The 23,741-nt window shown below is 39.8% G+C and overlaps 1 protein-coding gene across 8 annotated transcripts in view; it reads left to right on the plus strand.

The window, feature by feature from the left end:
* The window catches only part of meis2a (Meis homeobox 2a), an 89,464-nt gene that overhangs the window by 1,927 nt on the left and 63,796 nt on the right, over nucleotides 1–23,741 (plus strand). For all 8 annotated transcript variants that reach the window (XM_038272628.1, XM_038272652.1, XM_038272636.1 and 5 more), the window contains exons 3-7: nucleotides 972–1,113; nucleotides 1,350–1,400; nucleotides 1,630–1,680; nucleotides 2,126–2,275; nucleotides 10,284–10,398. In XM_038272628.1, coding sequence (XP_038128556.1) covers nucleotides 972–1,113; nucleotides 1,350–1,400; nucleotides 1,630–1,680; nucleotides 2,126–2,275; nucleotides 10,284–10,398 — 509 coding nt within the window. The remainder of the gene's footprint in view (nucleotides 1–971; nucleotides 1,114–1,349; nucleotides 1,401–1,629; nucleotides 1,681–2,125; nucleotides 2,276–10,283; nucleotides 10,399–23,741) is intronic.

The raw sequence follows: 23,741 nt of genomic DNA on the forward strand, positions 1-23,741 counted from the left end.
CTGCTTTAAAAGGTTGTAGTTTCGTTTACAGCTTTATTTATTTATTTTTTTTAACGTTTACAGATCATACACACACACACCTACACACTTACTGCGTTAAAAAGCACAGCGTGTCCTCCTGAGGCTTCTTTTTTTCTTGAACAATGTAAGAAGGGGAAAAAAAAATCCTGATTTGTCCCCTTCTCACTGATATATTCAATGACAGTTTTATAATCCACAAACATAATCTGTTTTATGATCGTTTTTCATAAGTGTAGGAATAGAGCTTAAACTCTTTTGCTGCTAAATAAAAAAAGCCCTTTGTTTTTTTTTTATATAAAAAGAATGCAGGTAAACAGCGACATAACATAATCTGTTTAAAAATATTCCTAATTTCGTTGTTATTTTTATCCATATTATTATTGTTGCGGATTATAGCTGTAGGCCTTCTCAGAGGGAAAACACAAGATTAGGTTATTGAAGCGAAATACAGAATCCTATATTTCAGATAGATATTTCCATATAATCCAAAGATCTCTATCGGTTGTGTGAGTTTGGAGTTTTTAAACTTTGCACGGAAAGAAATATCACTGTTTACTAGTCGATTATTTCATTATACTCAAATTAAGGAAATATTCCAATTTCCCTAAGGATTTAACATTTTTACATGTATAAACTTACCTTATAACAGCCGCACTGTGTTAGTTTACTAGCCATGAATATGCTGCCTTTGTAAACGAGGACGGGTCAACGGTAGTAGAAATAATAATAGAAAAATCTCCAAGCATAATCTTGGGTTTTTGCGTATGTCTGTTTTAAACAAAAATCAAATGCATGTATTTAAGAAGCATACAGGTTGGCTTTTTTTTTTTTTTGTTTGTTTTTTTTTTGTTTGTTTTTTTGTTTTTTTTGTTTTTTGCAGCGGGGTTCCGTGCAGCCGCTGCTCGTTTTTACTCAGGCTGCTTGTGTTTTTCTCCCCCTCCTCTTTGCAGTCACCCTTTATTCCCACTGCTCGCGCTGGTTTTCGAGAAGTGCGAGTTGGCGACATGTACTCCGAGGGAGCCCGGCGTAGCGGGCGGCGATGTCTGCTCCTCTGACTCCTTCAACGAGGACATCGCAGTCTTTGCCAAACAGGTCAATTTTTCAACTTCAAAAACACACTAAAATTAAATTAAAACAAATAAAAAAATAAAAAATATTAAATACAGCAGTTTTTTGCGGCACTCATGATTATTACAGTCAAAAGTTTATTAATTTTTACATTTTAAGCATGCGTATTTTTCAGTTGCCACAAAAGTTTAATTGCTAAAAATGAATTCAAGTTAGAATCAGGAGTAACAAAATGTATTTAAATCTCTGCTTTATTTTAGGTCCGAGCAGAAAAGCCTTTATTTTCATCAAATCCAGAGTTGGATAATTTGGTAAGTGCGCTTCTCTGTTTGGAAAATGTGTCCATGATTAGAAATTGCGCGCAGATCTGAGATCCGCATTCTATTCTTAAAATCTGACCAGTCAGTGATTTTGATATGCAGCTCTGTTTTCCTGTTTCCCAGCAAAGAACATGTCATGATTTCCACAACGTCCTTGTTTGATAAAGAATTATTATTCACACCATTTTCCCATTCTGTCTTTATTTCCTTTCTGTTCCAGATGATACAAGCCATACAAGTATTACGGTTTCACCTCTTGGAGCTAGAAAAGGTACTTGTGATTATTAATCTGATGATCAACCTTACAGTGCTTATTTTATTAGCGTTAAACCACAAACCAAAAGCAACGAGAGTTTTAGGATTATCGTTTTAAACCAATAAGATGTTTCATTTAACCAATTATTGACGCGGCTGGGGGAGCTATTGATGAAATATGTCAGGGGCTCTGTGCCCACGTTGCGCACGGATATTGATCCGCATGTTCGGTTCAAGTCGCTCATTACGGGCGCACTTGTTATTTTTTTCTTTTGTCTGTCCAACTTGTTGCTCATGTCTCGGGAGAATAATAAACAGAGCAGCAACAATTTGACTATTGTTTCCCTCGCCACCGATAATGCACCTTAGTTCGAGTTAATCTTGGACTTGGACTGACTGGATCGTTTCCACCCCCATCCTAATCATATATATTTTTTTCTTCCTTATTTTTTTGTCATCAGGTCCACGAGTTGTGCGACAATTTTTGCCACCGGTACATCAGTTGTTTGAAAGGAAAAATGCCAATAGATCTAGTGATTGATGAGCGGGATGGCAGCTCAAAGTCAGATCACGAAGAACTTTCAGGATCATCAACTAATCTCGCAGACCACGTAAGTAACCCCGCTTTTACTGGGTTTTTTGTTATGACTTCTGTGCTGTTTACCTAGAAGATTTATTTATTTTTATTTTATTTTATATGAGAATCTATTCGTTTCTGTTAAATATTGGTACTTTTTGCTGAGGCAGTCCATTTGGCACTGGCATGAGCAGCCTGTACAGAAACCTTGCTGTGGCGTATAAGTAAAAAAAAAAAAACAAAAAAACAAAAAAACGATGCTGTGAGGTCAAAAGCTACTTGTGATACAATAGATGGAGTTGTTGTTTTTAGTCTTTTGATTAGGAGCAGTCATGTGTGGATGATGCGTCCCTATGCGCCTGTGGAGATTTGTGTCCGTGCGTAAAGACGCGCATTTATTGAGCAACGCACGCTGGAAGGAAATGGAAAAGGGAGGCAATTATTAGCTGCGCAGGTTTGAAGCTTTAAGCAGGGTATCAGTGGTTTAAGCTTCTCTGGGTCAATATTTAAAAAAGAAAGAGTAGCTTTACATTTTGGAGGGCTGTGTGCGTAAAGCTGTGGGTTTTTGGAGCAGAGGTGGAAAAAGTGCGAACCTACTGAGAGAGATCTCAGAGCTAAAGGCTTACCATCAATGCCAAGTTCACAAGCCGTATGATGGTCCGTCTGGAGGATGCTCCTATTGCTGTTGATGCTAATGTGTTTAATTGTTTTGTATTGATTTGCCTTGTTTTTTTTTTCTCCTCTTGCTCTGCTGCTGCTTTCTTCTCTGCTGCGGCGGCTTTATGGCCGTAGGCTGAATAAGGCTGAATTCAATTATATGCACCTGAAGTACAGTAGCTTTAAATTTGAAGATCGATCCTACAGTTTAGATCGCGCATTTTTGGTGTAATAAACACACAGTCTACCTTGTAATCTCCCTGCGCTGTATGGATTGGGCTGACATTGAATGATTGAGCTGATATCTGTGCGCCTGTGATCAAACCTAATGTTTTTTTTTTATTATGGGAGTAAAAATGAGCTGCTTGAGTAACAAAGTGACTGGTTAAATATCTGTGCTGCGCAAGGCAAAGCCTATTAGGAATTAAAGCAGATTTAAGTGTTATGCAAAGTCTGTGCGCTGCATCTGTTGAGTCTGGCCATAGGCCTAATAGGAGTTGTACCTTCGCTTATGCAGCGGTGCTGCAAGCATGGCACAAGGTAAACTTTGTTTAGAGCTGAGAATCCAGAGAAACATCTGAAAAAAAGTGCAACACTGCGGCCCTCAAACACAAGTGCAGAAATGAGGCATGCTGTTGTTTATATTGCAGAGATTAGATAAACTGGCCTGTTTAGTTTCATGGCAGATGGTTGGATACTCAAGCCAATTTCAGATGGATCCTCAGACACCAGCTCTGCGTGGCTTCACGCGTGAGGAATATTTTTGATAATTAGAGAATGAAATGTGTCAATAAAGCAAATAAGGAGAGGCAATAAACAAAGCAGGTTCCATGACAGGCTATTTATCTGTTGGTCGTTTGGACTGACCACCTCATTAGGCATTTAAGGTTTGAGGGATTTATTTCACTTCTGTGGCACCATTGAACTTTTTATTGCACCTCAACTACTGGGCTGAATTTCTCCACATCAGAGGTCGTTTTTTCCCCCTCTTGTTTGCTGTTGTAGTTGTATACAGCTCAGGGTTAAATAAGAGATCACTTTATCATTAAAATTTGTTTAATAAATCATATGTATGGAAGCCATGTAGCAATATTGTTTTTCGGTAAATTCCAATACCTGCTACTGAAGTAACAATTGGTTGAGGTTGTCTTTCAACCCCCCACCCCCCCACAAAAAAAGAAAAAAAACAACAGCAGCAAACAAAAAAAACAAAACAAAAAAAACAACAAAAAAAACTGTTACATTATTTAAAAGGGGTATGTGAACTATTCTCTTCTTCCTTAAAGTAATTTCGGGTCTGAAAAAGGCATAATCTCTAATTTTGAGCATTTGTCATCATCTATAAACAAATGCACAAAAGCTATTTTAAAATTTGGGATAAATGTCATCAGCAGTTTATTAAATAAAGCTAAACATTGCATAGATACATATAGTACAATTATAGAAACAGATACATTTGCTGTGGTCTCTTTTTTCCTGAGTTGCATAAGTGTTTGTTATATGAATGTATAAAAGTTATTATTATAAAGATAGATATTGTGACATAGATGGTGTTGTTTTTGAGAAGATTTGTTGATATTTCTATCATTAAAAAGAGCTGCATCTACAATTTACAAAAGTATTTTTTTCCCCTTCTGTTTGTTCACTCTGGCTCTGATTTATTATTCATTTCTGTCCTTGTCTCACTGAGGAGAGGAAGGCGATTTGATAGTTAGATATGCTAATTTATTTAGTTAGAATCTCTCACGTCCATTTTTTCCCTCTTTTTGCTTTGATATGCATTTTTAATAATATAGCTCCGGGCTACATCTCATTTGGAAAAGAAAGTTGGTTTTTCTGTAGATGATGAGACTCTTCACTGAGTGTCTCCTTCCCCTGTTTCTGCCTCCCCTCCTCATACCTGATGGTGGAGAATAATAAGCACGTTTTTATTTACACTTGAATGCAGCACTGTCTTGCAGATGATTGGATTATGGTATAGTGAGAACAGGATGAGGCCTTGCTGACACTGTTGATTTCCCTTACTCGCCTGCCTTGGCTATCTCAGACATGTAAGCCCACCCAGGGCTTCCCATCTCATTGCCCCCTCCTCATATCCACTCCGTCCTATTTAGGGAAAGAAAAAGATGCCGGATTACACAAAGACTGATAAGAAAAAAAAATACCCTCACAGAGCAGTGGAGTTTTTGTATATGGCCACTGTGTGCACTTTCATGTCTCTAATTAATGACTAAAATTTCTTTTTTTTTCTTTGGGCTTCATCCAATTAGAGTGACAATTACAATTAACAGTCTCTGAGTATTATCTGCTCTAATGAATTAGTCTTTATGTCTTCTTGTGCCATTGTGCCTTCTTATTAGCATATGGCTCCCCCTTTCCCTTTTATTTGTACAAATTAGTAGAACTGAATCAATTCCTGCACAGTTTCAAAATTTTCATAGAATTTCAGCATGCTTTGCAGGGCTCTCCTGCTTTGTTTTGCAAAGCTTTCCTCGGGGAGTTTCACTGATTCCCATAGTTATAGTGCAGCTTATCTCAGCAGTGCATGGCAGGCTTTGGAGAAAGGAAAACAAACCGTTTCTGTTTGGATTCTTCGGTGCAGGTTCAAGGGGCTTTGCTGTAAAGTTAGAAAGCGAATGAAATAGCTCATTCTAAGGCTATTCAGTGGAGATAGGCGCTTGGTTCAGTTCTGCATATCAGACCAAGTTGGTGGCCTCGTTCTCAGTTCATTATTGAATTATTCCTTTTCCTTTTAGTGTTATGATTACTGAATTTTATGACTTTAGATGCCCGTTTTGGTTATGACTCACCTGCAGATCCTCGTTGTTAAACATTTCTAAACATGCTCACCTGTTGCATCGTCTAAACTCCACCTAGTTTTTGCTTAAAAAAGAAAACAATACACTCACTACACGCATTTAAATACCACAAACTTTCATCATCTCACTTTCATTAAATTCTATGCTAAGCAACTAATGATTGTGCTAAGAATTTATTTTTAAGACTTATTTGGAGGAACTAATAAAATCAAATGTCAGTTTAATAATGACATTTATATGCCTATTATATTTAGGTGATGACATTTACATTTATGCTAAATGCTGGAGTCACGTTAAAAAAATTTTTTTTTTCCCTGAAGATATGTTTGCTTGTATATTATGGCTCGTGCAAACGTGATTAAAAGAAGGGTTGATTCACTGCAACCAGTTCATCACTCCTGAATGTTTCTAACTCACTGTTGTGATTCATTAGCTGCTAAATTAAAGACTCTTTATATTCCTGGATAATTGAGGTTGTTTTAAAGAGCTCAGAAGAGTTGCTCCGGCACTTTCCTGAAGGAGCTGAATGTAATCATGAGCCTAACCCATCAACAGCAAGAATAAAAAAATTAAAGCTGATTTTATTTCCTTCTCTGTTAATGTCAAGATGCATCTTGAGGTGTCAGCCCTCTATATGATTTACTGCCCTGTTAGATGTTCCGTGCATGTTCATCCATGTAGCTGCAGCATATACAATTTTAGTCACTCCTTGTGCTTGTATGCTCCTACAGCACAAAGAAACTTTCCCCTTTCCTCTTCAGGTTTCCAGGGAATTAAAGTGAAATTCAATGCTGCAGCTAAATCAATTTATTTGAAATTCCTAGGGATATAGGCAGACTGCAGTGAGGGAAAGTAAAATTGTACTGGGCAGGTGTTTGTAAATGAGAAACTGGGGACAGCAGCCTTCTCCTTGCTCTCTTGTGGCCCGGCTGAACTGCCAGCCCCTCTTCCCATATTGTCTCCTGCTTTTATATTAATTACAACTTGTATTATCAGCCAGCAGTTGCAAAGACCAGCAAAAGCTTGTCCCTAGAGACTTGGCTTCTTTGTATCATGCTCTCTATCTAGTCCTGTTGTGTATATTTGTGCATACGTTAGAGGTTTGTGTGTGTATCAGTTGCCTGCCAGGATTCTCCACCTCCTCCTCCTCCTAGTAACACTGCTCTTTAACACAATTAGTGAAGAGCATGGAGTGAACCATGTTTGACTCCTAATTATGCCCAGCTTTAGGGAATAGTCACATGGGCTTTAGGCATTTGCTGCTTCCTCCGTGTTTTGGTGTATGTTGAAGACTATTTGGGTGACACAATCTCTTTTTCCTTGCAACTTGTTTGAACTTTACCAGACCCACAGGGTTTGTGACAAAATGGTTGTGTGTGTTTGTGTTGCACAGCGTCTGATGATGCACCCGCTGCAGCTTGAGGAGGACTTCTAAATAATTCATTGGGAGGAGAGGCTGTTGCTTTTGTTGCTTCATGTAACATGGAAAGTTAAAACACACTTGTTTTGATATTTGGGATCTCGTTTTGCTGACAAGTTTGTGAGATTAGCCTGGATTGCCGGTATAGGAGGGATAGCTCAATTCTGATAGAAGGTTCAAAGGAGGTGATATCTTACCTACACTGTCGTCCAAAAAACCAGCATTAAAACATATTCTCAGATCAACTAGAATTGATCTCCTTAGTAATTGGCACCATAATCTGACATGGAACTGGACTCCATGTCAATTTGCTCCCACATACCATTATGTCACTTATTATTTTGTTTATTTTTATATCCTTTTTATAAGATCACACATCACACCTTATCACTTCTGATTGTGATTGTGCACTTTACTTAGAAATAGCTGGGCCTTATGAAATATGAGATTAAATGAGCAGCTGATAATCAAATTAGATTTAAAGGTCAGTAGAATAGAGGTTGGATAAACTGTTTATGATTCTTTTAGACTGAAAATATTTAAGGCATTTAAAATACTTGTTAGCACTCTGTTAGCTGTTACCCACTAGCCAGCAGAACCAATCTAACCGAGACGTTTGACTTAATTAAAAATCATGAACTACCTCTTTAAAAGTAAGGTGGGTGTGCTCTAGTGCAAAGTATCCTCTGTATTATTATTACTCCATCTTAAAGTGCTGCAGTTCTCCTTTTCCTCTTTAAGAGGGAAGCTAACAAATCTCCATCTATATCTCAGCATACAGGCACATTAAATCCACAGGGTAGCAAATCACAGCAAAATATCATTCCCTTTTATGCCATTAGCTGAGGTGTCTTTGAATTTAATTTAGTGCCAGCACCATTAAAAATGACACATTACTCTGCAATGATAGCTAAATTAAGTCCTATCGATTTGGCTGTTGCATTAAAGCCATGCTGTGGCTGGAGAAGCTCAGATAGAATAAGTAAGCCAGCATGGATCTTCAGCTCAGTCCTCTGCCTTGCCATCACTGTGAGGAAGTAAAACCCAGTCATTTTCTTCTAATAGCACAACAACAGCTCATCCTGAGAGCACGCAGCCGAACTCTCCTTAAATACATAATGCACTCGGGGAGTCTGGGATTTTCACCACTCTTTCTTCCTTCCTTTTGCGCTGCATTTGACAAAGGCGATGGGATTGATGGGCTTTTCCCACATTAGTGATTTTATTTACCATACACACTGTTGAGATCAACTGAAAAATTACTTTAACAACAGCCCTGGCTGCCATGTGTTGAGCAGTGGCCCCGGGAGTGAACACGATACAATCAGAGCAGAGGCAGGGACACTCTGGGCTCACTCCTCAGGGTTAAAACCAACGCAGGGTTTATTGTTCGCCCTGTCTTCTCACCCCTCTTCTGAGTAATTCTCCAAGCTCTTCATCTGATTGCCATCCGGCAAACAGCTGACGCTGAGTAGGCCTCGAGTGGGGCCCTGAGTCTGAAGGGTCTTGTGTGTTTCTGTCTGCTGTTTTCAGCTCCAAGCTGTTTGAGAAAGCAGCCCGCCTTTCCTCAAAAAACTTAGCAGATAAAAGGGCCCCGTTCACAAGCCACGGCGGCCGGACTCGCCTCTGCAGGAGAACAAGCAGCAGCACATCAGGACTCTGTTCCCTAGGGAGTTCGGCTTTTCAAACCTCAGTTAGTGTCTGTGCCCTGTCCTGTCTCTCCTGCTCCAGTACGGCTCACTTTGACTCTAGTACCACAACAGGCAGGCAGGGAGACTACTCTGTGGTGAGACAACAGAGAAAAGGACATTTTTTTTCAAAGACTGAAGCTGGACAGAATGGTAAAAAAATCTCTTGGAATGCTCTTCTCTGCATATTCATTTTCCCTTTAGTTTTGTATACATGTCTGTGTATTTGGAGAAGAAAAAACCAATAGCGGGAACTGAGAAGTGGGTTGAGGTTTGTGGGAAGCCTGGGCACAGGCATGTGTTTGTTTAGCTTGGGTTCTGCTCAAGGATCTGCTTCTCTCGGGGTCCCCCCCGCTCCCCCACAAACAACATCAGAGCCAACATTTTGTCATCGTGCTCAGGTGACACGTTAAATTGGGTACAACTAAAGAGGGTTGCGTGAGCAACCAGGCTGTATCAGCTGGTGTGCGTTTCATCGAGTCTGTGTGTGACGTGACAGTCTGTCCGGCTATTGCCTGAATGGCAAAGGAAATTCCACCTCTAGCCTGCCTTCGTGTGGCTGATAAAGCCCTTCCTGTACAATAGAAAATCCTGTTTCCCCATATGCACTAACGGGGCAGTAGGAAAGACCAGGAGAGAGAGGACGAAAATTAAGAGAATAAAAGGCAAGAGGAAGGAAAGGAGAGAGGAAAATTTGTTTATGGACACATCTTTGAAGTCTGTGTGTATACCTAAAAGTGAATATGTATACATCCATAATATATCATTATCGTTAAAGATTAAGTGTATTTTTGCATGCTGTTGTGAGCGTTTGTGTATGTCAGAGTGGGTGTGAAAGCATTTTTGGTAGATTAGCAGGAGAGTCGCTGCCATATCTTATTTTCATTTCTGACAGTAGTAATGATTAATGGCAGCTGTGGTGTGTTTGGACTTTTTACCTCTGTATTTCTGTCTTAACACGGAAGTGTCAATCGGTTATATGTGCCATATGTGTTTAGATGATTATTCACAAGCCTTAAAGCTTACAGCCATACAGCTCTCAATGTCAGCTGCCACATTAGCAGTGCTGTGTTTTTCCCTCATGCCTTAATGAAACACTTTGATTACAGCACTTTGACTTATAGCCAACTGTATTGGAGCATCATTTGCTCTCTATTTACCCATGATTATTGTAGCTTCTTTGATTTTCTGCTGGCTTTGAACTAACCATGGGGACTCTTTACCTTGCCAGAATAAGATAAGCATGCTAAGCACCCTGACGTTGCCTTAGAGATGTCTTTTTTATATTTTTAGAGAACTCATTTGGACATCCTCTCTTTATATTTTCTTTCTCCCCCATCTGTCTTTCCCCATTTATGTCTTGTCTTGTGGTTTGTGGCTTGGATTGGGAATGCTGTTGGACGCACGGATGGATGCATGGCTCCCACGCTTACTTTCTCCCTTTTTTAAACCCTTTAGAACCCAGCTTCCTGGAGAGACCACGATGACGCCACCTCCACACATTCAGCTGGCACACCGGGGCCCTCCAGCGGGGGACATGCTTCACAGAGCGGCGACAACAGCAGCGAACAAGGTGAGCTAGCACTGAAATGGCCATCATGAAGGAGCACTAACACACTTAAAAGGGGGTGATCAAATTTACTTCACCTTTTTTACACAGATAAAAAGTACTGTGCCTTATAAAGGATTTAAACCCCTTTAAGTTGCTGTTTACTTTTTAACACATTTCAATTACAAACTTTGGTATCTTCTAATTGGAATTTATGCAATAACTGAAAACAAAAATACTGCATAGAGGATTTAATAAAAGACATTTCTATTACATAAAACTCCAGAATCTACATTTTGATTGTAATTGGGACAAATTGTTGAAGATTTAGGGCAGTAAATACTTTTATAAGGAACTTTAAATCACTTAAAGGAATAAAGTATTTTAATTCAGGGAAGGATGTGCATTGCTATAGAAGTTTTCTCCAAGATATCTCAGACTTCCTTTTTTTAACTGCTGTCCATCTGAACAGTCAAACCTGACAGCAAACTCTCATCTGCGGTACGGCTCAGGCATAAACCTGAACAACAGCTGTTTTAATGTACCAGCCTCAGAACAGGCTTTTCAAGATCTTGTTATTACAAGAGCTAAATAAAAGCTGGTGATTAATAGTATTTTTCTGCCAGTTCCCGGTTGAATGTGAACCATATTAACTTTGCCCACACAAAAGCTCATAATCACGTCTCATAGTGTCTTGTGTTCGGTGTTATCTCCCACTTGACATGCCAAACACTAATAATGCGTTTCAAAACAAGACTATTTGAATTCATTAAATAGCATGTGCCACAGCTGTCCTCCTGTTAGTATTTTGGTCACGGTGTGTACCAGTTTTGACACGTAAACTGGAGAAATAATAGGCTTTTTGGTAAGTTTAAAGGCGAGACCAAATGCACTGACATTTTGCCTTGACTGCACCCTCTTCTTTTCTTCTTTCGAAGAGAATACTTGCCGTTATGGGCCTCTCTACAACTCTCTCTCTTCATCAAACCCACTAATGTTACATGCTTTTACTTACAAAATCCATCCAGTTTATCTTCACAAACTCCTTCACCAAGTGGGGACTCTTGCATTAGTTGCGACTATCGTTTTGTCAATAAACTATCACATGTATTGATGGATCTATTGTGTCCTATGTGGTGTTTATATCATCTCCTGCTGTCCAGACAGAAACATTTTTGTTGCAGCTTTTGAACCATTACTGACCACAGACTTGAGGCCACAGACGACATTTGTGGTTGGATGCTTCAGAAGTAGATGGATCATATTCTGATGTCAGGCTAGTTAGGAATGATGAAGGCAGTGATAGTAAGGCTTGATTGGGTGTCTGTGCAGAGATGATTAATGAAAAAGGGACACCCAATATGGTTGTTTGTTTCTGTCGAGGTTATACAGAGTGCACAGACAACTATTTAGTTTGAGTCACACATAGCATTGCAAAGTATTCATACCAAAACCCAATCAGCATTTACCACGAACTCCAATAATATTTTATGTGGTACAGTAGATCAATGCAGAGTAGTGCAAAACTGTAAAGAAAATTTTCTATTCAGCCTGCCCTACTCTGATACCCTGAAAGATAATATTCAACAATCTCACAAGCGTTCCCATCCTGTTGAAAAAGAATCCCCACAGTATTTTTCTGCTGCTCCTACTTTTTTTATTTTTGGAGCCAGCAGAACCAATCTAGCTTGCTTCAATTTATGTAGGAATAATCAAAGGTTTGTAAATAGCGCTAACAGTGCTATAGCCAACAACACCTAAATTAATAATTTTTGTCTATATGCAAAGGTCTTGTGAGGTGAAGAAATAACACTGCTTCCTCACCCAAAGCGCTTTCTTTCAGCAGGGACAGGGGGGATCTTGGAAACATACATAAGAAAGTGTGAAAGACTTGAGATGAAAGTTGGTTCTAAACAGAATTGACTCAGATAGGCTGACTGAAGGATACACTTTTCAGATTTATGTTTTCATGCAAAAATATAGAATTAGGTATCACTTTCCTACTTATAAATCATGCTTTACATGGAATTTAGCTGTTTCATGATACTCTAATAAAAATACATTAAAGTTTGTGGTATGTTAATGTGAATAGACAAAATGAAGGAGTACCTTAGGGCTTCCAAATGAGAGAAGAAAAAAGTCAAAAACCGGATGATACCAAAAAGTTTGTACATGTCTCCTTGCAAGTGCAAGTGGGTTTGGAGAGCACGAGGAGCCAAAAGAGAATGGGGGTGGGGGTGGGTGGGACTCAGAGAAAGAAATGCACTGCCTATTGATTATCTTACACACATAAGTACAAGTGACCTGTAATCCACAGAGCACTTATCGACTCCTTTCCCCACCGTATCCAGTAACAGCAGATCAATGCTAGCCAAAGACAGTTACGGTACACCCCCATGCGATGGGCCCACGCTGACCAAGGCTAAATCATGCTAAATGCAACATCCAGCTCTTCTGGATAGTTCATGCAGCATGCAGCTAAGAGATGAGAATAGAACTAAAATTCAAAATAGAAATTAAAGAAAGAAAAAATAAAAAAAAATAGCAGGCACAGCAAATAAAAGAGAATGGGACCAAGGGCAACTGATTTAATGGTCTAATGAGGCCGTCCTCTAGCCAGTTGTTTTGTGTGAGGCATGCTCTGACCTTTCGCTTCACTCGGGAGCCCCGCCGCCTCATTTTTCACATTCTTGCAATTACGTTAACGCTTGAAGCGCTCGCTGACTCTCGACTCTGGCCCTTCCATTCTGACTGAGCCTTCCCGCTCCAACCTCTCCACCTTCCCCTCCTCTCCCACTCCTCGCTCTGCTCCAAAGCACGCATGAACTCCCCTCCGTTCTCAGTACATTTCACCATTAAATTTGTAGTCTGCACTCTCGAGTCCAACCAAGAAAACTTGAATTGTGTGCTTTACTTTGATAATGGGGTCTTCAACAGCTTGGCCCATCTTAAAAGGGGTGACAGTCAGGATCATTTGGTTGAGGAAAGAGTGGATGGTCTATACTTAGGGAGGAGAGTAAAAAATTGTGGAAGATGCACAGTGCCAAGAGAAACATTGAATTGTCCTGCCATCTTGATAGATACATTTTATCAGTGCCTGTGGCACGAAAAACAATTAATACGCTCCAGCCCACTGCAATCTAAAATACTGAGGCTTTTTTTTATAGGAAGTTGGACATTGTCCAGTTTCCCCATATAGGTTTTTCCCTCATTTAAGCCCCACTTTTTGACTTATTTGGATGTAGGAGGGAGTCAGCTACACCATTTAAACTATTTTTTTGATGTTTTGTTTACATTTGATTGATTTTCCAAATTTAAACTGTTTAAATATAATGTAATTCATGTGGAACAACTCAGTCCAGTTTTGACTATGTTATAAAATTAGCAGTTTTGATTCTGCTTTCAATCTAAGGTGCCAAAGTAGCTTTCCTGGCGCTCTTTTCTATGTTAAAGTTGTTTTAAAATGTGGAATGTAGAACTGATAGAAGTGATAAAATGTTGCACAAAAACAGTAAAATACACATTTCATTTAGCAGTGATAAATTATATACAAATCGGACACCAACCTCATTAAATATTGATGCAACTTGCAAGTAATAGAATACCTACCGTATTAAGGGTGCAACACACCTAGCATTTTTCTTCATTATTTGGGTGTGCTAGGACCGCCTACTGTTGGAATTGTGCCCAGGAAGGAGGGGGCCACTTTACCCAATAAGAAAATTGATACTTTTTAAACCAATACATTTCAGAGCAGCTTAGATAATTTTTCAATGTAGTAAACATAGTTGAGCCTCAAGATAATTGTAAACACATTTTTTTCCGTTTCAGAATTAGTCATAATGTGTGCGAAAACACATAAAGTCTGTAAACCTTATTTGTTTTCATTTTTAAAGTAAAACACCAAATCAGATTTGCTTGATTAAAAGGGTAGGACAGTGGAATATTGTTGTTTCCTTTTTAAAAAATAAATAAATAAAATTATAAATAATGATTATTAGGATGTATTTGGACGTTTCCCTTTCAGATGGAGTTTTAGACCAAAATTTATCAGTTCTTTGTAGCTCCTCCAAAATGATTTAAAACTTCAGAGACTTCAGTTAGATGGAAGTTGAATCTGATGAAAGTGTGCACCTTACGATAAGATTTGTTTCTAGGCAGCTGTCAGCATTTTTAGCAGTCATTGATGCGATGGAGCTAAACATGATAAGATATGATGCATACTTAGTCACACCAAACACACAATTATGAGTTCAGTGCATCATACATCCTCTGCCATGCTTAACAGTGGGGATAACATGCTTTTTTACATATTCATCCTTTGTTTCACACCAAAATCGCCTATGGTGTTTGTTAGTGAAAAAGCTTAATCTTATTTGATTCACTAAAGAGATACTTCCAGTTTGCATTACAGTAGAATTTAAAAATCTCTAAATGATCCCATCTGTTATGATAGGACAGGAAAACCCTTTCTTTTGAAAAAAAAACCCCCAAAGATGTTGGCAGCTAAATTAGGTTTAATTGTTAGTTGTTAATTATTTTAACCCTTTTATCATCCTGCTCTCTTTGGCTTTTGGTCAAACAAACTAGGCTCCTCGTCCAGCCCAGATAAAAGAAACCGGTTTCAAAAAAGAAGGAAAGCAATTGATTATTCAAATAAAATAAATAAATAAAAATATCCAAAAATCAGCTTTAAAACATAATATAAATAACTACGTTTGATTAACACTAATTTATTAGGCTATTAAATGTTTAACAGGGCCCCAAATAAATATATCTAAATCTCGAGCATTAAAAAGTTAACAACACTTATTCAGTGTAATAGGTAATGCTCCTGCCTTGCTTCCTGTATGTGCATATGATTAAGTTCAAGGGTTTGCATGCCTATGTTACAGTCCCCACTTGTAATTATTAGTTATGCATGGATACCAAATGCACAATGACATCTTGAGTGCTGGGCAAAGGGGATTTCTGCACCATTCCCAGAATCTACTGTAAATGGAAATGGCTCAACAGAAGAGAGGAGAAAGCATTTTGTACATTTTCTCAGCAATTGAACAATCCCCACGCTGTGCGGATAGACAGGCTCCCCAGAGAGACCTAGAGAGGCGGAGATGGAGAGAAAAGGGAGGGAGAAGCTTGAGTGTTCAGCTCCAAGGGAGCGTGCTGCGCTTGATGGTGTTGTGGTACATTTGCGTGTTTGTATATGTGGGGAGTGCGGTGAACCCCCTTGGCCCCGGCTAGGGGCCCCACTCAGCGTGGTCTTTGTGGTTTAGCTCACTAGAAAGGGTCACTGCTGGCGGGGACACGACTCCTGGTGTCCCAGCATGAGCATGGCTTGTTGAATAAAGCATTTTTAGGACCTTTGGCTTTGACTTTGCTTTTGGCAGCTCTGCCTGGTACTTAAAATGTTCAAGAAATGCTGGTAGAGAATCCAAAACATTATTCAACCCAAATCTCTGCTAAACACAAGATGGAAGTCTTGTTGAATTTTAGTGGCCAGTACTCCAGCTCTCCTGGGATCTTTGAGGTGTGTCTGTGTGTATAAAATATATAGTTTGTGACTGTTCGCACGTGTGTGTGAATGTATGACCATGGCTTGTGTTAGCCGGCTCCCTTTAAGTGCCTGTTAGAATTTAATTTAGTGTAGTAATTAAAGCTGAACACTAGCCCATAAACAACAGATAAACAATAAAGCAGACCCACGGCCCGCTGTTTCATGGTTCTCTCGCCCAGCTGTTGAAGCACTGATAATTTTTACACAGTGGCCTAATCTCACGATAATACAATGCTGAAGCAACAAGGGTGTGTATGCATTCTCAATGTGTGAAACTGGCTGGATAAACAGCATACAGAAAAAGCCCACTTAAATACTTTAGATACAAAAGCAAAGTTATATTCACCACACAAACTGATAAAAAAACACGGTTTTTAAAACAATGATTACATTAATAAGGTTTTATTAATAACTCCATTTTGGTGTGATCGAGGTTCTTTATTTGTCAAATGATCAAATTTAATGTTCTGAAACATTTAAGTGTAAAAAGAAAAGCATTGAAGAGGTAAATACTTTTTCACAGCATTGTAAATACATGATTTATAAACTCTTCCATCATCAGCAGAAAACACACAGGCTCAGACAATTAGAGAATGTGAGAAGACACAGCATGAAAAAGAAACTTCTTGGCAGCATTAGCCATAAATAGCCATAAACATTTCTCACGTCTTAACCATGATGTGCATCAAAACTTATAAACCGTTACAATGAGTGAGCAGGAAACAAGCTGAAGAAAACTCCGCTAATGAGGATAACAGTGCTTCAGTGCTTCTTTATACATTTTGTGCAACTTCATTCTTCTCTCTGTGTGAAAGCTAGTGTGTTGGTCAGGTGACTGCCTCCCCATCGGTTGCAGAACGTCTGTCTGATTGTTTGTTGGGAAGGGGCAGGGCAACTACTGAAAGCTGAGAGGAGTTGCTGCAAAGAAGGGGGGCAGAAAACACGGTACAGAGGGGATACGTTCATGATCCCATTAGCATAAAAGAGGCTAAATTATTCATGTGGAGTGCTTAACCTATGGGGAAAACTATAGTTAATGCACATAGTTTTAAAATGGATCTCTCCCTGGCTCTGCCCTAACACCAGATTCTTGCTAGATTCAGCATTCGTGGGCATTTACGGGAACGAATGCCGTGCACACTCACACACATGAGGGAGAACGTGCACGGTAGCTAAAACATCAGTGCTCTTCAAGTTGTTCCAAAGGGGTTCAGTCTTGTCTTTCTCTCTCCATCTTCTCTCCACCTCTTTTTCCATTTGTTTCTCCATCCCTTTCCCGCTCTCTCCCCTTTCCTCACACTTCTCTCCACTTTCACCCCTCTCTGTCTCGCCTTCAGTGCTGCAGACTACCTGGCACTCATCCAAAATGTGATTAAAGAGAATGATCGGCTTCCTCAGATCCCTCTTTCCTTCCTCCCTTCCGCTCTCTGTTCCTTTCTTTCTGTCTCTGTCTTTCTTCTTAACCTGTTGTTATGGCTTAAAACAATGAAAGAATGTGGATTGTAACGCGACTGAGGACTGCTAGTATGGTACAGCCTTCCCACTACATCACCATCACCCCTTGCCCTTCAATCTAGCTTTCCCTTTTCACATCTTCTCCTTTCCCCTTTCGTCTTTGCCGGAGTGCTATATGAGGCCTTGTCCCTCTGGTCCGTAATCATGAACAGGCCCTTGGCGCGACCTGGCTAACCCGGCCTAGCTCTGCCTGAAACTGGGTTTTCTGCAGAGCAGGAAAGGCACATTAACTGGGTCAGCCTAATGTGCAAACTAATGTTTGGAGAACATAGGGAAAAAATTACCCAGATTATTCTGACAGCAGCTGACGAGAATGTCTGCTTTGCACCATTAAGGCAAAAGCTTTGGGGAGATGTTTTTTTTCCTTCCTCCCATAAGCTCATTTTCTAGTCTGATTCCCACTCTAGTACACCCTCATATGGTTTCCCTTTGAGTTTTGGAATACCCAACAAAAGTGCTAACAATACTTTATCTTTTTTAATTTTTGTTACCAATAAATCTTTTTGAGTATATACTTTCATATGTTTCTTGAGGGAATTTCATAGAATCTCTTTATGCTGTAAGTCTTTACAGTATGTACTTAGCAGCTTTGTTCATAGAAACCTTTGCTTTGTAGCTGTGAACAGTCTTTTACGTCCTGAAAAAGTAAGTCACATCATGAAATAGGTGGCACTCATGGGGTGATGTAGAGGTGAAGACAAGCAGCTTTCTTCTGGGTTGGATAAATAGAATCAGAAAACATATTTCGTATTTTATCAAATATATGTTTTAATTAGCGTTGGAAGGCTTAAGAAATTATGATACAGAACCTCTAAGCGTCATTGTCCATATTCGCTGGTGAATAGTTTCCCCACAGCATGATTTTACCACCACTATATTTAAACATGGGGATGGTCAGAGTATTGCTGGTGCTATTTGACCACCACACAAGGCTTTTTGTATTTTGGTCAGTACAGTAAGTTCAGATCACCTGGCTGTTGCCTTCACACCAGAAAAATAATTACACAAAGTTGAATTATATTTATTGAAGGCTGTTGGTTGTAGAAAAAAAAACTAACTAACATACTTTTTCTCTTTCCTTTCGCTTCACAAATATGTGCGGTTTTCTTTTGTCTCTTACACAATAATTATATTGATGTTTTTAAACTGGTTAAACAGGGACGGGATGTGAATACTTTTGCACGGCGTTGTAGCTGAAGATTTGGAAATCTGAGATTCGCTTGAGTTGAGATGAGAAACTCAGATAGTCTTTTTGGCATGCAATCAGAAATTACCAGCGGTGTTTTTTTTTTTTTTCTCCTTTACACAGAGGCTTTAATCAACAAAAACAACAGAGTGTGGGCATGTTGTATCAGTTCATAATAGCAGGTTTACACGCCCATGTTCTCCTGCTGATTACGCCATTGTATGTGGTGGTGATGTGGAGTGCACAGGGGTCTGATGTAATATGGCTAAAAGGGATTTCAGCACGTGTCCCAGAGGACATCTCCGTGTCCATTAATGATGCTGCCGTTGAATTTTCACAAAGATGACAGAACCTTGGTTCTTGAGAGGCCGAGAGTGTTTTGCCAGGAATTTATTTTGTCTTGTCTCAGAGGGCTTTGCCCAAAGGGGGGTTCAGGCAAGAAGTCACCTTTGAGAGGTGATAATCCAATTTCTCTAGCACATTAGATTTGTTTTCCTCTTGTTTGACAGCCTCTCTGTGAGTGTATGCAGACAGACAGAGAATGAGAGGCAGAGGCTGTGAGATGCCGCTGATTTCTGTGTCCAAATCCGGGCCCCATTGCACATTGGAGAGGGGTCACAGAAGCCAAGTCTGTCAAAGGCACACCTGCGGGGAAACTCCAAAAAGCCCTGACTGCCAGCTTACTCTGGGCTGTTTAAGGTGTACTTAGTTGGAGTAGAGCCCTGACTTCAAATGTCCTTTCCCATCTTCACCTTTGTGTTTGACCAATGGGCCTTGTGCTCTTTTACTCTCCTTTCTTTCTTCAGCCTCCCTTGGCTCTTTAATCTCCTCTCCCACCCCCACCCTCCCAGTTCTCCTCCCCCTAATGTCTAAAACCCTGCAACACGGTAAAGGTTTCTCCAAAAAAAACAGCACACAGTTTAGCAGAGTGGCTTAGTGAGGCTAGCTGCAGCTTGTTCACCGGCTGTGTGGTTTTTCTCAAAGTCTAAACTAAAGTTTACACTAAGGAGCATACGTGGAACTGCAGCAGAGCAGCTGTACCCTTCAGGTAGCACTTTAACATGCTGCTACAGTCGAAAAGAGTGGGAGGATGATAAAGCAAGTGTGTTACAATCCTGGTCTCTTCTCTCTGCTGCTGATTTTCACGCGTTCATCTTTTACGTTTATGCAAAGCTTATGAGGGCATTATGCAAGATAAGCTCATTTTCTCGTCTGATTCCCACTCTAGTACATGCTTTAATGACTCTTAAAGCCAAAGGGCTGTGTTTTTTGGAATAATAGGAGTCCCGCGGTCTCTCGGTTTTTCATGCAGCCAGGCTGCTTTTTCCACACCTGATCACTTTTGTTCACTCATTTTATGGCTATTTGAGAGGAGGAAGAGTGAGCAATTTGATAGTGTTTAGTGCCACGAGCCCTAATGTTTATTGGAAGCAAGCGCCTAATAATTTTTGATTACCCCAGAGGAGGTATTAGCCATGTTAGTCAGCAAGGATAATTTCTTATTTGCATCCCTGGAGCAGAGAGCACTCCGAAGGAACGCTGGGGCTAAATGCGCAACAAAACGAATCAAACACACCAAACGAGATGCTGCATCCTGGCTGGCTGCGGGGCGGAAGCTGAGAAAACCTTCATTATGCATTTACCATAATTCATTTAGAGCGATATCAATTTGTAGGATACAGAGAGATGTTTGGAGGGGGGAGAAGGAAGAAAAAATGAAAAAACCATATCAAACGAAGAAAAGAGGAAAAAAAAGGATGCAAGATGAAAAGAACAAAGATTTTCAAGGAGAGCTTGTTGCCGGGTTTTTAAAAGGCTGCTCCAATTACACAGTTTTCCATATTTTCAGGCAAAACTTGCATGTTAAATTGTGCAATCTTTAGCAATGTTATGCTCCAACCCTGAATAGAAGAAATGATGATTTGCTTTTATTGAAACCATTTGACTGCGCAATTCCCCTCTTTACTATTTTTGCACAGATTGAGGCACTACCACTGGTTCTCAAAATGTTATAACAAGAGGAGATATAAAACTACCACAACAACAGTTTAACTACTTAACATGAAAACATACCACATGCTTAACTTATCCATATTCTAATTCCAAGTTAATGTAAATGCGCAAGAAACTGAGTCAGAAATTTAATATAGATATAATTGAGGATTTTCACAATTGCTGATCCAAAATCTAATATGGCTGCAGCAATACACATTTCACTTGCAGTTTTAGCTGTTTATGTCTACTTCAAACTCTGTGAACATGTTCCTTTGGTGTTCCAAAGCATCAGAGGAGTAGAGGTTGAAAGATTAGTAGTTAGAACTTAAGAAAGTCATTCTTGGTTTCTAAGCTATACCCTTTACCCCACAATGCCCCCCTGCTGCTGCAAGCTGCTCACTGCTCCTTAAGGGATGGGTTACAAGCAGAGGGAACATTTGGTTGCAAAATAGCAATGACAAGTAAAGGAGACCACTATAAATGCACATCCACTGCTATTAGCTTGTGTCGACAGTGGGATTTTATTTCCACACTTGCTGATACAAAGTAGCAAAGTACTTGGGCTTCATGTTATTGCAACTAGATAAGGGCAGTATGCAGTTTATATTTTGTGATAGTATTTTAAGATTTCAATTACGGTAAGAATTAAAATTTTATTAAAAATAAAAAAAATTGCCTTACTGCCACTACATCTATTAATGCAAACTCAACTAATGGATGTTACTTCATTACAGAGTGAATTCTTTCCATCCTGTTTTTAAATACATGCATTATGCTTACAGAAAACAAACATTGGGATAGAATAGTTCGTCTAGTAAAAGTAACAATTCCAACCATACTATTGATCTTTGAGATTTGTTAGTGTTATCCATCCGTACATCTGTCCGTCCATCAAAAAGGAAAATATTCCTTTTTTAAATAGCAATTTCTTTTTGTAGACATTTTTGAATCAGAGATCAGCATCTTTAAAGGACATTTTAGCCTATCTCAGCTATTTGCCCTGCAAATTTAGTTGTGCAGGATTTTCCTCTGTGTACTGCAAAAGGCATCCCAGTACCACCAGCTGAACTCGTACCACACTTTGGAAACCCTCGCTCTAGTTCAAATATTTTCCCTCTGTTCATTTAGGGTCACTCTGTTTAGCTTCAACCTTGCTTACTCAAAGGTTCTTTTTTTATTTGACAGGACAGTTACTACATGGTTTCATTTTTCTCTCCTGGCAACAGCACACACTAAATAAGAGAAAGACCTTTAAAAGGATCTTTCCCTCATGGCGAGGATGACTAAGGCCCCATTTAAACAATTGGAGGAAGCTTATGGAGACAGCTAGCGCTTTAAGAAATGAGTGCAGACAGAAAAAAAACACACTACTATCTTGTGATAACCAGTGCTTTCTTTCATTATCTCTGTGTACAAATCTCCACCTCGGAAAAACTACACTCACTCCATTGCTTCATTCAGGAATAAAACAATGAGCAAAGAAAAAGCAAGATAAAAATAATGCCTCTTTTTTAAAGTGTGAGGGTAAAATCTGTATTGTTGCAAATACTTACTCCCAGGGATGGAGTCCTTAGACAACTGAGTGTCTGCAGGAGACATCTGCGAATCCTGACCTCATGACCCCAAAAAGAATGTTCTTAAAGGTGGGGGGAAAACTGCCTTTTCCACTGCGCCATGGCTTACAGGACAACCAAAGCAGCTGCACAACAAACGCAAGCTTTCCGCCAACAGAGAAAATGGGAAATCTGGGAAACTATACAAAAAATGGGATGATAACAAACCATGGTTTGAAAGTTGATGGGTGATGGTAAGAAAGTCAAACTACACAACATGTAAGCAAAAACAGCTCCACTTGCTGAGAGTTTTGCCTCACAGGCTCGGCTGCCTCGCTTTGCTCCGGCCTCCCATGAGATCGGTTTAATCCTTTATGAGTCAATAAGGAAGCCTGGTTGAAAATGAGAGGTTAAGCAAGCCAGACCCGAATACCTTGGAGTGAAGAAGGAGAAGATCCCAGCTGCAAGGGTCTGCTGCTATTCAAAGCACCTGCCATTGTGTGGGCGCTCATTTAGGCCCATTGTTGTGCAGAAATTAGTCGTGCTCCTTTTGGCTCCCTTCAGTTTAGGGGGGCATGTGGCAATTGTTGTTTTACGTTCAGATATTTGGTTGTGGAGATTCATGGCCCAGGCTACCATTGCCATTGGCTGTGGCCCTTTGCCCTCACTCCCATAGCAATGTACGGCTAGGTTATTAATTATTTTTTCCTCATCTGCTCTCTGTTTTTGTTCACTTCTTAAGAAACACTGTCGGGCCAAAATTCCTATAGTTATCTCTCTCACTCTTTTGTAGCCCTGCTCTCCGTTTTCCTTTGGAGTATATGCTTATTGTTCTTTGGAGCACCCTCATTATACCCTTGGTTAGAGTTTAAGGCCCATCTCTTTGATTTTAGTCTCGTGGGGAGTGAGCGGTGGGCTGCGGGAAGCTCTAGGGCTGGCCAAGCTCTCAGGGCTCCCTAGTGAGCGTCTCGGAGAGTGGGCTTGAGGGTATTGTAGAGCTGGGTACCGATGCAGGATCGCCGGCACTGATGCTATTGCAGAAGGGTGATGTGAGGGGGGAAAATTGAAAATTCACTAAATAAAAAGAATAAGAAAAGGGAGCGGGGTGAAACAAAAAGACGATGGAGAGCTTCATAAACTCAGGGTTGTGGAGTGATGCTAATAACCAGCTTCACAAGAAGGGCTCCCCCTCCTCGCTGATTTCTCATAAGGAATAGTAATGTTAAGTTGCAGGTGGAAACAGATTTTCCACAGATTTCTTCTTACACACAATTACACAATTCTACTTGCAAAAGTTTCATTTGTCACTCTACCTGAATGTTTAAGCAGGTTTTGTTGAGTAGCTAGATTATAGTAGTTATTTCATCACTTATGTGTGCACCTAAACCTCATTCAACAGCATGCTTACTTGTGTTTCCCATTTCAAGAAGCAGCAGAAAGAAATGGTTTCTCTGTCAATTCGAGAAAACAGAGAGTAATTGATTAGTAGTTAATCTTAGACTCCTTTAACCAAACCACAGTTTCAGCTAAACTCCAGGTACATTTTGTTTTGTCCAGGAGG

This window comes from Cyprinodon tularosa, unplaced genomic scaffold (genome assembly GCF_016077235.1).
Source record: "Cyprinodon tularosa strain WSP-4 unplaced genomic scaffold, ASM1607723v1 ctg120, whole genome shotgun sequence".
Lineage (NCBI taxonomy): Eukaryota > Metazoa > Chordata > Actinopteri > Cyprinodontiformes > Cyprinodontidae > Cyprinodon > Cyprinodon tularosa.